The 18434-nt window shown below is 44.6% G+C and overlaps 1 protein-coding gene across 1 annotated transcript in view; it reads right to left on the reverse strand.

Moving 5' to 3' along the window:
- LOC126355751 (mitogen-activated protein kinase kinase kinase 11-like) overlaps positions 1 to 18434 on the reverse strand; it is a 403455-nt gene that overhangs the window by 37976 nt on the left and 347045 nt on the right. The window contains exon 5 of the mRNA XM_050006141.1: positions 3345 to 3471. Coding sequence (XP_049862098.1) covers positions 3345 to 3471 — 127 coding nt within the window. The remainder of the gene's footprint in view (positions 1 to 3344; positions 3472 to 18434) is intronic.

An 18434-nucleotide genomic window follows, 5' to 3' on the forward strand; every position in this document is an offset into this window, starting at 1 on the left:
CTGCTGAACTCTTAAAGGAACATATAAATGGACACTTTGGTTAACTGGCGACTATCGTGAACAGGAGGAATATCCTGCCAAAAAACTAAAATAAAATAAATTTGTCAAATCGTGGATATTGCGAAGCCCATACGGTGAGGTAAACGCTAGGAAAGAGTGAAGTTGCAGAGCACAGCTAGCTTCCAGATAAAAAAGTCGAACTTAATTAAGAAACAGAGTAATACATAGTATGTTTCTCAACAGGAGCAGAGAAACAATTGTCCTGTCATTTAATATGCCGAAAGCACGCTGCCTGCTCAACTTCTGGAAAGACAATGAACGCAGTCGCTAAGGAACAACAAAGAGAGTGGGACTCACGGTCAATGTGGAAGTGGACAATGCTAATGCCCGCTTGACACACTGAACCCAGAAAGATTCAGGGAATGCTTTTGTTTCATTTCAAGCAAGGTTCTTCTGTAGGCGAAGTAAGAATTCCCGACAGCTTACGGAAACAAAATTACTGTGCAAACGTGACAGCGTTAAGCAAGATTTACGGCTGTATATGAAGCAATGCGTAATGTTGCAACTGTGGAACTCGTCCCGGTTCGGACTAAAGAAAAGCCCCGGAAGGACAGCAAGAACTGACATATTGCACTGTAGTGGAATGCGTCCTTCAGAAAGGCTGACGCTAGCGTACGGACACGTCTCGTGAAGACGTCATTCAGCTGCCGTGCGTGCAAACTTCACCTGCCAATCTCTAGTGGGAATATTAGACGCCTGCAGAAACTTACAAGCAACTAAGATTCCAGTGAGGTAAGTCATGACACAAGCCCTTCACGCAGTGGGACCCCCCCAGGATCGTCCCGTCAGTGCAAAATAGCACGGCGTGGATAGTGACGGGCAGATCATCACACGTCTTAATTCGAGGAAGATGCAAACGAGTGGTAGCCCAACAACGAGAAGCGACATACAGCCATAGGAACACATCTGGAAATGAAGTACAGCCGTAACAGCGATAGGAAATAGACGTTTGCACCGAACCCTTTGACATTCATCTCAGAGCTTGTTTTTCAAGTGATGTCGGGACTTGGGTAATGTCCGATCATGGCCTTTCAAATTAAAACCAGAAAAAAATCATTTCAAGGTCCACTATGGACCTGAGATATTTAAGTGCGTGGAAGGTTCTTTTCATAGATTTCACGGTACACCTGTGAAAAATGGCAAGTGTTTTGAAAATCCGTCAATGTGCCTGTAAAACATTTCTCAAACCTAAAATAATATGTCTGGAGTAATATATAAATACTTATGATGGTGTACGCACATCGTAAATAATTGTTGCGCAGGTCTATTTCAGGGGCAAGGACGTGGGGGGCGGGGGTGGAGGAGGGATCTTGTGGGAGGAGAGACAAGAGGAGGAGTCACTTGCCCCCTACTGGAATCTTGTATACAGTCTTTTAGCTCCTTTCACACCTGTGTTTCCCCCTACTGGAATCTTGTGTACAGACTTTTAGTTCCTTCCACACCTGTGCTTAACAAGTGTAAATAAACATTTTTGCCTTGATTTCGAAGTAACACAACTTTAAGTTAGTGCAGCACAGGCGTCAACGCTCGTGGTGATAAGAGATGATAAGTCTCAGCCCGCTCTTGTTACAAGAAAAATCCATAAATGAATATAGCTCTGTTGATATGCACGCAATTAAAGTATCTCTGGAAGTTCATCCCGTCGTCTGTCTAAAAAAATACTTATTGTTATTGAAGTATGAGTCGTCTGCAATGGAATGTTTTTCGATTGATTAATGCAGTGTTTATTTCCCAGTTCTCGTTCTAGTGCCACCAAATAATGGTGACAAGGTCACCGAAAAGGTAGTCGACGTAAATAAACAGCGTCTGAAGCAGCAAAAATTGCTTCAAATGGCTCTGAGCACTATGGGACTTAACATCTGAGGTCATCAGTCCCCTAGATTTAGAACTAGTTAAACCTCACTAACGTAAGGACATCAAACACATCCATGTCCGTGGCAGGATTCTAACCTGCGATCGTAGCAGCCTCGTGGTTCCGGATTCAAGCGCCTAGAACCGCTCAGCCACAACGGCCGGCCTGAAGCAGCAAATAATTGCTATTAATGGATTAGAGGTTTCTACGGAAAATTGGGAAATATACAGGAGTTGGTCAAGTTTAGTCCCTGGTACAATGGTGATTGTCTCCAGATGGGGTAGTGTGTTAAAAGCACAGAGGACACTCCTCAAAAGAAATCTAGAGGAACAAAACACAGATCTTAATTTGAGAAAGAAATTTCTGAGGTTGTACACCTGGAGCACAAAACTGATCCGTCCAAAAAGTTCGACGACTGTTCTTATTCCTGGCGTATAAGCGACGTCAGCGCAATAATTACGGTGGCAGCTTGATCTGTCAGCTGCAAACAATATCTGTACATTCGGCCAGTCAGTTGTAAGAAGACAGTGTTAAGTAGTGAGCGTGCGGTTGTGGTGTGTCAATGCTGTTGTTTAACATCTCTGAATCAAGTGTTCAAGACATTCCCCAGAATGGGGAAAGGGTGTGTGTAAAGTTTGTTCCGCACAGTTTCACTCCCGTCTACCGCGACTAGTTTGAAATGCAGAACGCCGATAATTCTTTTCTAAAAAAAATCATCACAGGTAACAAGACTTGGTATTATCAACACGAACCTACCACAAAACGGCAAACTGCAGAAATTTATGTGAAGGGTCAACGCTTTGATTACAGAACTGACATTCAAGCCAACTTGACGCGCCAGTTGAACAACATTCCCAAGAGAGAGTTTTATGAATGTTTCACATGGTTGTATGGATGTTAGGTACATTGTACTCGCGTGGGGGGAGGGGGGGGGGGCGGGCAGGCAGCTGAAACCATCGTAACTTTTCTCTATTTTTTATTAGTCCAGTCTCGAAACTTTTTGTACTGATGAGGGTATATAAATAAATAATGGACTGTGGGAAAATAGGAAAAGATGAGAATCGAAGCATTTGAGATGCGGTGTTGCTGAAGAATGCTGCAAATTCCGCGGACTAAGAAATGAGGAAATGAGAAATGGTTGTCCCCAGAATCGGCGAAGAAAGCAGAATTCGGGAAATTGAACAGAAGGTGCATAGTACTAGGCTACTTCCTAAATCTGGAATAACTTCCACGATAAGAGAGAGAAAGGTAGAGGGTAGAAACTGCAGAGGAAGATAGAGATTGGGATAAATATATTCCACAAATAATTGAGGGTGTCGAGAGATGCTCGAGATGAATAGTTTGACTCACGATAATAAGTCGTGGCGGGTCTCTGCAAATAAGTCCGAAGACGGGTGACGAAAAAAAAATTAAAGTAAGACAAATTACTCACCGACGTAGTCTGGTGTGCCCAGCAGTTCTCGGATCTCTGCACCCTCAACAACAACTCGCGATATCTCGAAATCGCAGAGCTTGACGTCGCAGTCAGGGAACTGTGACATCATCACCAGGTTCTGCGGCTGGAACAGAAGAAAAAGGATGGTGATGACAATTCGCAGTGCTTCAGTGGCCGCAGAACTGCTAACATTTTGGAAACACGTAGCCAGCGAAATGTTTAAAATGTATCTGTTAAGTGCAGGTGACTATAGTGGATGTGGATATAGTTTGGTGTTCAAATCAGAGGCTGCTGCTCGGTGTTCGTACTGTAACTGGGTATACCAATCAGTACGCGATGGGAGGTTGGACCTGCACTGCTCACTAGCAGGGCTGCGAGTGAACTCCCTTAACAATAGACAACGGGTAAGTCTCTAAATAGGTCAGTCGATGCGCAACCATTATTTTGTAAAGTTTCAGTTTGAGTTTGTACAGAGCTCTCTGAGCAAATGCTATTAGCACACCACTGGGAAATTCTAAATGGCGCTACGAATTTCTCGGACTTCTTTCCAAGGCTTCTTCGAGCTCATCAGTTTCGGAAAAAACTTCTGCCACAGTCAGAGAAACGAACCAGAATGTATGCGGTGATCGGAGCCTTTCTTCTTGGTATTGATTTTCGTGCAATGCCAGACACAGAACTCGTGTCGTATGTGAAACCCCTGTGTGTATAGGGTTGGCAAAATAAAAATGGCCTTTGAAGTATTTCGTGCACGCTAAGATAGGCAACCCGATGTAAATTGTGCGCATCTGGGGCAGATGATGTGAGTTGGGTCGCCCAGCTTAAGGGGCATGAAATATTTTGAGTTCTATTTATTTTACACGTCGTGTATTAATCACTGCACCCACTCGTAGCTTTCTGTACCGTAAAAGCTGAAGAATTTGAGGTACGAATCGATGGAGCGTGGAACTCATTTACCTGGTTTGACCAATTTTGGCTTCTACCCTGTTTGACTTGAAAGGAAAATATAAGATGAACACCAACAAAAGCAAAACGAAGAAATTTGTTAACATCGAGTATTGATTTAAGTGTCAGGAAGCCGTTTCTGAAAGTATTTGTGTGGAGTGTAGTCATGAATGGAAGTGAAACGTGGACGATAAATAGTTTAGACATGAAGATAATAGAAGCTTTCGAAATGTGGTGCTACAGAAGGATGCTGAAGATTAGATGGGTAGATCACATAACTAATGAGGAGGTATTGAACAGAATTGGGGAAAAGAGAAATTTGTGGCACGACTTGATTAGAAGAAGGGATCGGTTGGTAGGACATATTCTGAGGCATCAAGGGATCACCAATTTAGTATTGGAGGGCGGCGTGGAGAGTAAATATCATAGAGGGAGACCAAGAGATGAATACACTAAGCAGATTCAGAAGGATGTAGGTTGCAGTAGGTACTGGCAGATGAAGAAGCTTGTTCAAAAATGTTCAAATGTGTGTGAAACCTTATGGGACTTAACTGCTAAGGTCATCAGTCCCTAAGCTTACGCATTACTTAACATAAATTATCCGAAAGATAAACGCACACGCCCATGCCCGAGGGAGGACTCGAACCTCCGCCGGGACCAGCCGCACAGTCCATGACTGCGGAAGAAGCTTACACAGGATACAGTAGCATGGAGAGCTGCATCAAACCAGTCTCTGGACTGAAGACCACAACAACAACAACACGTTTGTCGGGCATCATCTCACGTGAGACGCTCCTACCAGTAAACTGCACCACGTCTGCTTCTTTACTCCGCAAGCACTTTACGGTGAGATACAGTTTCATAACCAATTGTCGATTACTGAAGTAAAGTCGATTGCAACACCAAGCAACAGACCCTTTGACCGCATCCTAAACTGGTGTTAAGCAAATTTTATTTTTTATATACAAGAAAAGTTTATAATAACACTACAACATTACTTACTGATTTCATAAATACCAAGCAACAGTCCTGAAACTGTGTTTTAAGAAGGCTGTAACAAATTCATATTTCGAAAGTTGAAACCCGTTAAATTCATCACCCCATATTTTGCTACCGTGAATTGAGGACCTATAACAAGTAACATCAACTTTTGTTGATGTTCATCTTATATCCTCCTTTCAAGATACTGTCCATTCCGTTCAGCTGCTCTTCCAGGTCCCTTGCTGTCTCTGACAGAATTACAATGTCATCGGCGAACCTCAAAGTTTTTATTTCTTTTCCATGGATTTTAATTCCTACTCCGAATTTTTCTTTTGTTTCCTTTACTGCTTGCTCAGTATGCAGATTGAATAACATCGAGGACAGGCTACAACCCTGTCTCACTCCCTTCCCGAACATGCTTCCCTTTCATGTTCCTCGAGTCTTATAACTGCCATCTGGTTTCTGTACAAATTGTAAATAGCCTTTCGCTCCCTGTTTTTTACCCCTGCCATCTTAAGAATATGAGAGTATTCCAATCAACATCCCGACAAACATACGCGCTGCTTTAGGCTAAGATTCATCCTAAAACCTGTTTAAAATGATTATACATTCTAAACCAGTATAGCCAGACCAACATTTATGCAACTGCGTAATATATTTTCTTGAACCTGGCTGTGTTTTATGTTTCCACCGGTTTTCTGTCATTCCTTTTTTGGGCATACACGTAATAAAACGTTTAGGGTACGATGTACTGTCTGTTTGACAGTAAGAACAAATAATTTTATGAGTGCTACGCTAAATTTGGCACACAATTTACAACACGCGCCACAGACCGAGTGTTGTGAAAGAAGAGTCAGCGGTAGGTACCCCCTCCCCCCCTCCCCAATCGTGTGTGTGTGTGTGTGTGTGTGTGTGTGTGTGTGGACGGCGGCGGGCTGCTGTTCGCGAGTCGCAGCAGGTGGTTCGCGCTTAGCTCGGCTCGGCTCCCAGACGGCGTCTTGTCTCCTCTCCCACTGCGACGCCGCCTCCGCGTCCGCTAGGTTTCGCTCGGCAGATGCCACCTCTCGCTTGTTTACGGGCCAACTTTTCGGCCCACGTGCGGTCCGCTACGTATTTATTATCCGTGCTGTGACACTGTCCCCGCCTCCTTCCACGCGTAATATTTGCGTTGTAAACCAAGACGACTCACGTTCTATTGTGACAGCGGTGAAAAATTTTTCTCTCTGTAGGGGAGGTGCAGTTCTAAATCTGACGGTACTTTTCCCATGACTCGCATATGGTACGCGAGAAGAACACCTGTCGGCATTGAAACGGAATAATGAAGCCCCTCAGACACTCAAGGTTTAGTGCGCAATACTGAGTATTGTGCAACAACATTGACCGTCTGAGCGCGGTATTGACGGCTTGCGCAGCTTACTGAAGTAGGCTGCAGAGCTTTAGAAATATTGATTCTCCCTCGGTACACTGAGATGCTTAAAGTCATGGAACAGCGATATGCACATACAAAGATGGCGATAATACCGCGTACACAATGTATAAAAGGACAGTGCATTGACGGAGCAGTCATTTCTACTCAGGTAATTCATGAGAAAAATTTTACGACGTGATTACGGCCGAACGGCGGGAATTAACAGGCTTTGAACGCGAAATGGTTGGAGAAAGACGCAAGGGACATTCCATTTCGGAAGTCGATAGGGAATTCAGTATTCCGAGATGCACAGTGTCAGGAGTGGGCCGAGATTACAAAATTTCAGGCATTACCTGTCACCTCGGATGGCGCAGTGGAGGACGGCCTTTACTTAAGGGAAGGTAATCTTTTGGTCCAAAAAATCGATTTTTTTTAAATTGCGTTTTTGGACCCATAAAAGTGTTCAGAATCCACCCCTGAAACGGTTTTTCCGAATACGAAACGGAAATGTTTGTTATTCGCGGTTGAACAAAAAAATGCACCAACCTGAAATCGGCCTTTTTCATTCACCGGTTTTCTCTTTCGGAGGACGAGTTATTGTACCGGTGCTTGGGAGGAAACACACAAAATCTAAATGAAAGTTTTAACGCGTGTGTTTGGAAGTTAGCCCCCAAGCATTTGCATTCTGGTGCGAAGACTGTGGAGATTGCGAGTTTCCTGGCAGTGAGCAGCTTCAACGAAGGGTGTTCAGCAATTCTGAAGACCATGACAACGATGGACGTCATCCTGGGACTCTATTCGACGCAGTTCGACAAGCATTCGGACGACCACCGGATTCAAGCGGCCGAAAACCGCTTGTCACCGGACGTACGAGAGGCTCTGGAGCATCGCAGGATGGTGCAAATCGAGCAGAACGCCCTCTGTGAGGAGGAACAAGGGCTAGTTTATGGATCCGGAATAGCAGATTGAACGTAAGTAGCATAATACAGCGTTTATATGTAGTCAAAACTTCTAACGCGTTTTTCCCGAAATGACTTTTTTTTTATTTTTTTTAATCGCTCGGTATGGTAACTTCAAATCTACTGAGCCGATTGGCATGATTCTTTTTTTCCAACGAAACTAACTAAATTGTCTAGGAGTTGTACCACTTTTATTCCGATCCATCAACTTAAAATATTTTTACTTTACGAACTCAAAAAATCGGTGAAAAAAACTCTGTTTGTTCAAATGCCAGCCATTTTGTTTCTTATGGTCCAAATAATTTAAGCGAGATTCAACTCCTAAAGAATCTTATATACTTCGCTAACGTCAACTCAATTTTGATTTCAGACGAGCCGGCTGACCTGTGACATAACGCGCGTGGAGGTCTACATCGAAATTTTGTTTCGTTCCGACGGCACTTCCGCCTTTGCTCTACGACATTTCCGGTCGAAAAAATTCCAGATTGTAGAGGAAATGTCAATAATCATTTTGACCGAATTTGACATTGGTATCTATAACAAATACCGAGAAAATTTTTTTCAAAAAACATGCTTTTTTTCGGGCCAAAGACAGTAACGACCGAGAGCAGCGGCGTTTGCGTAGAGTTGTCAGTGATAACAGACAAGCAGCACTGCCTGAAATAACCGCATAAACCAATGGGGGACGTATAACGGACGTATCCGTTAGAAAGGTGCAGCGAAATTTGGCGTTAATAGGCTATGGCAGCGACTTCATTTGCTAACAGGGCGACATCGCCTGCAGCTCCTCTCCTGGGCTCTTGACTGGTTTCGGTGGACCGTAGACGACTGGGAAACCGTGGCCTGGGCATATGTGATCATTTCATTTGTTAAGAGCTATTCGAATGGCTCTAAGCACTATGGGATTTAACGTCTGACGTCATCAGTCCCCTAGACTTAGACCTACGTAAACCTACGTGACCTAAGGACATCACACACATCCACGCCCGAGGCAGGATTCGAACCTGCGATCGTAGCAGCCACGTGGTTCCGGACTCAAGCGCCTAGAACCGCTCAGCCACAGCGGCCGGCTGGTAAGAGCTGTAAACAGGGCACTGTGCAAGCTGGTGGTGGCTTCATAATGGCGAGGGCTGTGTTTACATGGAATGGACTGGGTCCTCTGGTCCAACTGAACCGATCATTGACTGGAAACGGTTATGTTCGGCTACTCATACACCATTTGCAGCCATTAATGGAATTCGTATTCTCAAACAACGATGTCGTGTCACTCTGCCACAATTGTTCGCGATTGGTTTGAAGAACATTCTGGACGATTCGTGCACAGTTCGTGCAGAAAATCCTGCATCAGCAACACGGTCGTACTTGTGAACGGCTGTAGTCGCTGCATGGCTCAGTATTTCTGCAGGGGACTGCTAATTTCTTGCTGAGTCGGTGTCACTTCGGGCTACTGCACTACGCCAGGCAAAACGAGGCCCGCCGTGGTATTAGGAGGTATCTCATGTGCTTTGTCACCTCAGTGTAACATTGCGCGATAAACTACAGTTTCTGCCGAGATCGAAAGAAGTTCAGTTCACCCCTAACGAATTTCTGCAACGATATGGAGAAAGTTAATCACGAAAGATTAAAGAGTGAGGTGGAGGATGTATATGTGTGATTTAGTTTGATTATTTTCTTAGGTTGGAGTCTTTTGAGCCAGATGGTACAGTAGTATTGCGCTACTGAATAAGCTAGAACTATAGCTATTATTCACAACGTAGATACCGAAGAGCCTCATGTGATGCCACATTGCTTCTCTGAAGTGTTATTCTTTGTGCTTTTTGCAGCCGTCTTTGTCAGGTGTTACTTATAGCTTAACGTTCTGTTTAAAGTAGCTCCTAGATACCTTGGAGTTTTAGTGTGCATTAATGTGACATACATGAAAGGAATTCTAAGCTCCATGTATGCAAGTATATTGCTCAGACGAAAGAATGAAACCTCCATGGTAGATGAACTGAGCTAAAACGTTCATTTTCGGAAACTGTTACCCTTTACAACCAAGTCACTTGTTAAAACGCCGCCCGTTTTTTAAAATTTCCTTGTGTTGTATAATTAGTGTCCAATTCTGAGCGTATCCAAATTTTAGAGATGTTGTTACAGGCATACTAGCAACGTACACGCTAAAGCTCAGAAGAGTTAAGAGGGACCATTGAGTAAAACCATTGTTAAATTTAATTTGCTTTGTCTATGTATTCCCAAGAATTATTTTGAATATTCTGGTGCTAAATGACAGTTAAAACGTCCTGGCAGGGTCGCCATATGAAACGTCACCTTAGAAAAGTTAATGAATTACTGCACTTATGACATTTCTCTCTTTAGTTATTCTGATCAACACTAAACTGACATACAATGTTTTTAGCGCAGCGTAATCTGACTTTCAATAATACCTACAAAAGAATGGCCCTGACTAACAATAACCTATACCTTTCATGAATCACTTACCTCACGAATATCTTCGTTACTTGAACTACTGCAATACAGCGAGCGCCAATACTGCCAGCTAAATAAAAGATTCTAACTACTGAAGGCACTAACTACTGATAGGCATAGTTAGCAAATGAAAGATTTTGATAGAGAACAAACTATGTATTTACCTTAATAGTGTTCAAAAGTCATAATATACATATCAGTTCATGACATCCAGTCTTACAAATTTACTCTCTCTGATGGACACATGTCCAGATCATCCACTCTCAAAACTCTGCCATCTCTCTCCCCACATCTACCACTGCTGGCGGCTCACCTCCAACTGCTCAACGCTACGCGCTGTTCACATCCAACTGCCCAACACTACAATAGCGAATATTCCAACAATGCAAACCACCCACAGACTTCACACAGCACAGTCAGTGATTTTCATATAGAGCGCTACGTGGCGTTACCAATATAAAAAGCTAAACAGCCTACTTACATAGTGTGTGTGTGTGGGGGGGTGGGGGGTGGGGGGGGGGCAAGAGAGAGAGAGAGAGAGAGGGAAAAAAATGGCTCTGAACAGTACGGGACTTAACTTCTGAGGTCATCAGTCCCCTAGAACTTAGAACTACTTAAACCTAACTAACATAAGGACTTCACACACATGCATGCCCGAGGCAGGATTCGAAACTGCGAGCGTAGCGGTCGCGTGGTTCCAGACTGTAGGGCCTAGAACCTCTCGGCCACCCCGGCCGGCACAGAGAGAGAGAGAGAGAGAGAGAGAGAGAGGAAGGGAGAGGCTGAAAGGGTGCAAGTGTTGGTTCACGTTGAAAAATCCGCAGATCACAAGTGACGTCGGCAGCTTTACGTCTGAGCGAGAAATATTTGAGACGGCAGGAGAAAGAAACGGCGGAGGGATAGGAGCTGACGGGTCCGTCACGGCGCCGCGGTCCTGACCCGCCAGAAGGCTAACCAGAGTCGCCTGCGGTCGTCTTTTTTCCGTGCGCTGGCTCATGGCGGCGGGAACACGCGGGCGGCGGCGGCGTTCTCTGGAGATAGCGATCGCCGGCTGATTGGCGACGTCTCCTTGAGCTGCTCGCTGCCTCTCCAGCCAGATTCCAGATCCTCCCCCACCTCCGGTCCCACTGCTGCTGGCGCCACACGGCTCCGAGTTAGCAACCGTGTTGGGCTTCCTGCTTCATTAGCGCTGTGGCTTCCCCCCTTCTCCGGTAATTATGCATTAGCCGCCAATTAGTGCCTCGACCAGTCGAGTCACTTCGTCTTAATACGCACGTTCGCCTTGGTAGTGTGCCTCCGACGACTGGAGTAATCGCTTCGGTAGTTCCATTGTTCTACTGTCCGAACGGTCCTATTGTTATCTTTTCTTTTGTTGTGTTCGAGGAAAAAGGTTCTAACGACCGAAGGGTTAGGGTTGGGGCGAATAACGACACGTACGAGGGCAATATCCTCTCCCGCGCGTATTTGCGGTGGCTTTTCCTGCGTCGATATCTGCGGGGTGCAGTTGTCTCTCTCTGTCTTTACTCCGCACATCACTCTACAGTGAATGACAGAAGATACACTATGTGATCAAAAGTATCCGCCGTGGCCGAACGGTTCTAGGCGCTTCAGTCCGGAACCACGCGGTTGCTACGGTCGCAGGTTCGAATCCTGGCTCGGGCATGGATGTGTGTGACGTCCTTACGTTAGTTAGGTTTAAGTAGTTCTAAGTCTAGGGGACTAATGATCTCAGATGTTAAGTCCCATAGTGTTAGAGCCATTTGAACCATTAGTTATCGCGTGGGACTTTTAGCAGACGGTGCAATTATCTAGGAAGAAATTACGAGGGTCGGTCAAAAAGTAATGCCTCCCATTTTTTTTCTACTTAAAAAAATTAAGTTAAGTGAAAAATTTGAATTTGGCGCCATTCCTCAAACCTTCTTCTGCAATCCACTGCAGTAGTAACTTTCTGTGTCAACAGGTGGCAGCACAGCAGAAGTTTGTAAGATGGCCGACATCGATGTTCGTTTGAGACAGCGTTGTGTGATTGAATTCTTGAATGCAGAAGGTGAAACGCCCATACGCATTCATGAAAGACTGAAGAAGGTGTATGGTGTTGTGACAGTGGATGTCAGCACTGTTAGACGATGGGTTCGTCGTTGTAAGGAAGCTGAAGGGCAAACACCGTTGACTGACGAAAAGCGGAGCGGCAGGCCGGTGAGTGCAGTGACTCCACACAACATTCAGCAAGTTGATGACATCATTCGTGGTGACCGTCGGGTGACTGCAGATGAAGTGTGTCGCATTATTTCTCTTAGTAAAGGCAGTGTGATCACGATTATTAAACAATTGCGGTACTCAAAAGTTTGTGCACGGTGGGTTCCAAGAATGTTAACCGATCAGAATAAAGAGGCAAGGAAAACAATAGCCTCCCAACACTTGCAGCGCTTCCGTTTGGAGGGAGATGAGTTTCTGAAAAAAATTGTGACCGGGGACGAAATATGGGTGCATTTTTTTGAACCCGAATCAAAGAGGCAGTCAATGGAGAGGCGTCACACAAGCTCGCCGAGGAAGAAAAAATTCAAAACTGTGCGATCGGCAGGGAAAGTTATGGCAACAGTTTTCTGGGATACAGAGGGTGTGATTCTGGTTGATTTTTTGGAGCAGGGATGCACAATAAATTCTGTTCAATACGTCACAACCCTCAAAAAACTTAAAGCACGTCTTCAGCGAGTTCGCCCAACAAAATCAATGGCAGATGTTCTTCTTTTGCATGACAATGCAAGACCACACACCAGTCGTCACACCTCTGACGAGATTGTCAAAATTGGATGGGAAGTTTTGCCTCATCCCCCATACAGCCCTGACCTGGCACCATCAGACTTCCATCTGTTCGGGCCACTAAAAGAAGCTCATCGTGGGATTCATTTTGAAGATGAGGAGGCCGTCAAAACATCCGGGCGTCAATGGCTTAGGAAGCAGAGCTGTGATTTTTACCGTGCTGGGATACATGCCCTTGTTCAAAGATGGACCAAAACTGTAGAGATGGGCGGAGATTACATTGAAAAATGACAAAATGATCCTCAATGTTGTGGTTTTCAACCTATGTAATTGCATTTAAATTTCCTGACAATTAAATGTAGAAAAAAAATAGGAGGCATTACTTTTTGACTGACCCTCGTATATCCGATATATATTGCGTTACTATCCAGTTCTGCTTCGAGAAAATACCTTACTGAAGAAAAGATTGGCAGTTAACTCTCATTGTAGATCAATGTGAAGTTGAACAAAATGGCTCAAATGGCTCTGAGCACTATGGGACTTAACATCTGAGGTCATCAGTCCCCTACAACTTAGAACTACTTAAACCTAACTAACCTAAGGACAGCACATACATCCATGCCCGAGGCAGGATTCGAACCTGCGACCGTAGCGGTCGCGCGGTTCCAGAACCGCTCCACCACACTTGCCGGCGAAGTTGAACACTTTACGAAAAGCGGAACGTGGTAACCTCGCAGTATATCGTTAGTGAGAGATTCGGAATCAGTCATTATATACAAATATTTGGGAGTAACAATGTATAGAGATTTTAAATGGAACGAACACATGTATTCAGATTAGGTGTAGTAAATGGCAGCCAACAATTGATTGGAAAAGCACTAGTAAACTGCACTTTGTCTACAAAAGAGATTGCGGTACAATACAAACGTATGGTCAATGCCTCTATACTGTTCAAGTGTAACTGAGCACAAGAAGGGTCATGTGAATATTTACAGTGCTTTGTGGCAGAGCAGTAGAGTAGTTGAGTGAGGTATAGCAGCTGAGGCACGTGGCCTAGCCCTCTAGGTGTCGTTTCTGATGGGAGAAACAAAATGAGGAAGGATAAAAGAAAATGAAATGAAAGATGGGAAAAGGGAAGAGAGGGAGGAAGGAGAGAACTGGAGAGCAATATAATGGTAAGGAGGCTGAGATGCAGAGATAGCACTAGCCTATATCTCGCTGGGCGGCAATTTTGTTCTGATGTTAACAAGGATGGAAGGAAGGAAGGTTAGTGTTTAATATTCCGTACACGACGAGATCATTAGAGACGGATCAGAAGCTCTGACTAACGAAGGATGGGGACAGAAACCGGTTGTGTCCTTTCAAAGAAATCGTTCCAGCATTTGCCTTGAGCGATTGAGGTAAATCACAGAAAACCGAGATCAAGAGAGTCGAATGGCGGATTTGAACTATCGTCCTCTGGGTGCTAATCCGATGGGATGACCACTGCGCCATATTGCTCGGTGAAATACTGATGTCAAAGTTATGTTGACTAGCTAATTCAGACTTGGAATACAAAATTTTTTACGATTAACGCAGAAACCAACTTTGTAAAAAAAACTTCACTTGTACTGCCTGAAAAAAAATAAAAAAAAGGTGATGCACCTAGAAGAGATGGTCAGATGTCCTTGTGAGTACGTACACGTACACACCATCAGCGTGCATGTAAATCTACATCTACGTCTACATCTACATTTATACTCCGCAAGCCACCCATCAGTGTGTGACGGAGGGCACTTTACGTGCCACTGTCATTACCTCCCTTTCCTGTTCCAGTCGCGTATGGTTCGCGGGAAGAACGATTGCCGGAAAGCCTCCGTGCGCGCTCGAATCTCTCTAATTTTACATTCGTGATCTCCTCGGGAGGTATAAGTAGGAGGAAGCAATATATTCGATACCTCATCCAGAAACGCACCCGATCTGGTACGGATCCCACACTGATCAGCAATAAACAAGTATAGGTCGAACGAGTGTTTTATTAGCCACCTCCTTTGTTGATGGACTACGTTTTGTAAGGACTCTCCCAATGAATCTCAACCTGGTACCCGCCCTACCAACAATTAATTTTATATGATCATTCCACTTCAAATCGTTCCGCACGCATACTCCCAGATATTTTATAGAAGTAACTGCTACCAGTGTTTGTTCCGCTATCATATAATCATACAATGAGGGATCCTTCTTTCTATGTATTCGCAGTACATTACATTTGTCTACGTTAAGGGTCAGTTGCCACTCCCTGCTCCAAGTGCCTATCCACTGCAGATCTTCCTGCATTTCGCTACAATTTTCTAATGCTGCAACTTCTCTGTATACTACACCATCATCTGCGAAAAGCCGCATGGAACTTCCGACACTATCTACTAGACTAGAATTGCGATTCCCTGTGAGATACTGAATGGTCACCAGAATACATTTTTGTTGTTCGTGTTTCGTGTCGCTACCTGGCCTATTTGGATCCATAAGGGACCTTAACAGTCGCAGATGTCTGAACGTTGTGAGAGACAAGGAATGCACCGTACTCGTCTGAGACAGCGTTATTAGCATTTGACATAGTTCGAAAGCGGGCTCACTATGGGTCTTCATTTGACCAGCTGGTCGAAACGTGCAATGTCGAGATGTGTAGAGCGTTCTAATGTGACAGTGGCCTTATGTTGGACTGTATGGGAACGTGAGAACAGACATATTGTAATATTTCTGGCTTATTCAGCCATCATATTAGGCTCCAGGTAGTTCCCAGGGCAGTGGAGATGCAAGAAGCATAGAGATGACGCAATGTGGGATGAGGTACCGGTGACAGATGTTAGATTCGGTACAATTTCCGTGAGAAAGACCGCCTGCATGATGCTGCTGCTCTGTGATTGGCTGCTGTGTTCGGCGGTAGGGCGCCAAAACGTTAAACTTTAGTTGCTATTATTAATTAAACCTGTCATCCAAATTACTTCATTTTTTTAAATAAACGTCTCTCAACAGCCAGCTATCAATCAGTCATTTCAAAATTATTAAAATCAAAGTATTACTAAAACAAAAGATTGACGATATTACTGCCGATGCACTGCGGTGGCGTTCGGGTGACGCCTTGCTGGCTTGGCGCGCGAAGTGTCTCGGGCAGTTCGGCTCTCCAGTTCTGACAGTTCCAATAGACAGACATGTTGTCTGTTATACCAATATTTGTTCCATGCAATTTTATTTACTACAGTCGCTAGGTACAGACATGTTGTCTGTAATAGTAGTATTTGATTCATGTAATTTTATTCTCCAGTTCTGACGGTTCCAGTAGACGGACATGTTGTCTGTGGCAGGATGTATTTCATGTTATTTTAGCCAGATATAACGACTGTGGAAAGATATGTTCAATACGTTGTGATTAAGAATAGTTTCTCGTGTCTATATCAATAAAAACGCGAGTGGCATCCCAAATGAGTTATAGTTTATTCGTAGCAGCAGTTCCTTGCGAAGTTAATTTCAGCCTCAAGAAAAAGAATCCTCGACCTGCGTACTGTTTTCTGCGCTGGGGACATCATCATCATGAAGACAGCAGGTTAGTGAAGTGTACAAGAATTTACGTATTCCACACAGGGCAATGGAGACAACTAAGCACCTCACGTGTACTGCATGCACAGTACAAATGTGATCAGTGACACGTCATCTGCAGTAATGCAGAGGAGGTACAGAAGGATGAAAGTATTAATACTATCTCACTTTTATTCCTTTTTCTTGCCGTAATATGTGTTGTGGTTGGCAGGAGAGCCAACCGTGTTAGTAAAGGAGGCCGAAATGCACGCGTCTCAGCTCACGCAGGCTGGCGTTAGGTCTGGAACATGACAAGGGAATTAGAATTGAGAAAAACGGACGTAGCTGGTGGAATACTTAACTTTAATCCATTAATGGAGAACATCGCTCTTTATGGTACATGATTCACAATATCAATAGTAAGGACACTGGCGCCTTGCTAGGTCGTAGCAAATAACGTAGTTGAAGGCTATGCTAACTATCGTCTCGGCAAATGAGAGCGTAGAAGTCAGTGAACCATCGCTAGCAAAGTCGGCTGTACCACTGGGGCGAGTGCTAGGGAGTCTCTCTAGACCTGCCGTGTGGCGGCGCTCAGTCTGCAATCACTGATAGTGGCGACACGCGGGTCCGACGTATACTAACGGACCGCGGCCGATTTAAAGGCCACCAACTAGCAAGTGTGGTGTCTGGCCGTGACACCATAATATGCATCGTCATTGTTGCGGTCGATCGCTTCTGACCATCAAAAGGGAGGATCGCCGTATTGTGCGACAGGTACGTCGTAACTCCATCTCTGCAACATTCTGCATTGTCGTGCACCACTGACCGCAGACCAGCAGCAGTCAGATCAGTGATTTACTGACCCACGGGCAGGCTGCCGTTGATGCCATGGCACAAACAGCTGCGTTTCTGGTGGTGTTCTAACGGGGAGGCATGGATCGCTGATAATTGGGGTCGCATTGTGTTCAGTGATGAACGCGTACAACACTACCACTGATGAAGATCATCGACGAGTATAACGGTGATCTGGGGAGAAGTCAGGTTGTTTCAATGTTTTGGAGAGGCATAGCAGTGTTACGCTTGGCGTTATGGTGCAGGAAGCAATTCCGTATGACTTCAGGTCACGGTGGTAGTGACTGAGGACACTCTGATGACAGAACGATAAGTTAGGAACATCCAGTGTCCTCGTGTGTTACCTCTCATGCGACAACATCTTACTGTTCTGTTTCAGCAGGGCGATGGTCATCCATGCATGGCATGGCATTCTCTATAAACTTTCCTCGCGACTCCAGTGGTCAGCATGATCCCAGCTGGTCCCCTACAGGTCGTGTGTGGGACCACACCGGACGTCAACTCCATCCCAATTCAAGTTTCCAGGGTATCAAGGTCTAGTTACAAACTGTGTGGGTCACAATGCCTCATAAGAGGATACAACGGCCTTCCCAACTGAATCAATGCGTGCATACAGCCGAGAGGAACTGTAGCGTCGTTCTGATAAGTGGGCTCATGCTGCCAACTTGCTCATGTTGCCAAGAGCATTGTAAATTTGACTAGATTCTGTAATCACTGCAATAACATCACGTACTCTGTCGCCACGTGAAATTTCTTTTCCGTTTTCTCGTCTCCTTCCGGGTGCTTCACTTTTTTTTCAGGAAGTTTATTATCAGTTGTACAGCGCCATGCCATTTATTCAGTTAATCATGAAATTTTGAAGATAAAAAATTATAACATGAAAAACGAGTAAGGTACTTTAGTTTTGGGAAAATCATTGACAATATCACTAATTTCAGTTGTATTTAAAGGAGGGCCCACTTGAACAAGTAAGTTACACATGTTCTGAGGCTTGTCATAATTTAAAACCGACCTTTTGCCTATGTTTGTATGTGAAATACGATGGTTAATACATTATCTGTGAGTACAAATAAATAATTAGCTCCGTGATAGATCGTGCATTCATTTTTGCCCCTCCCCTTTTCCCTCCACCCCTCCTCCACCCACTTGCAATCCAGGTAGGGCTGT

The sequence above is a fragment of the Schistocerca gregaria genome, chromosome 3 (genome assembly GCF_023897955.1).
Source record: "Schistocerca gregaria isolate iqSchGreg1 chromosome 3, iqSchGreg1.2, whole genome shotgun sequence".
NCBI classification, from domain to species: Eukaryota; Metazoa; Arthropoda; class Insecta; order Orthoptera; family Acrididae; genus Schistocerca; species Schistocerca gregaria.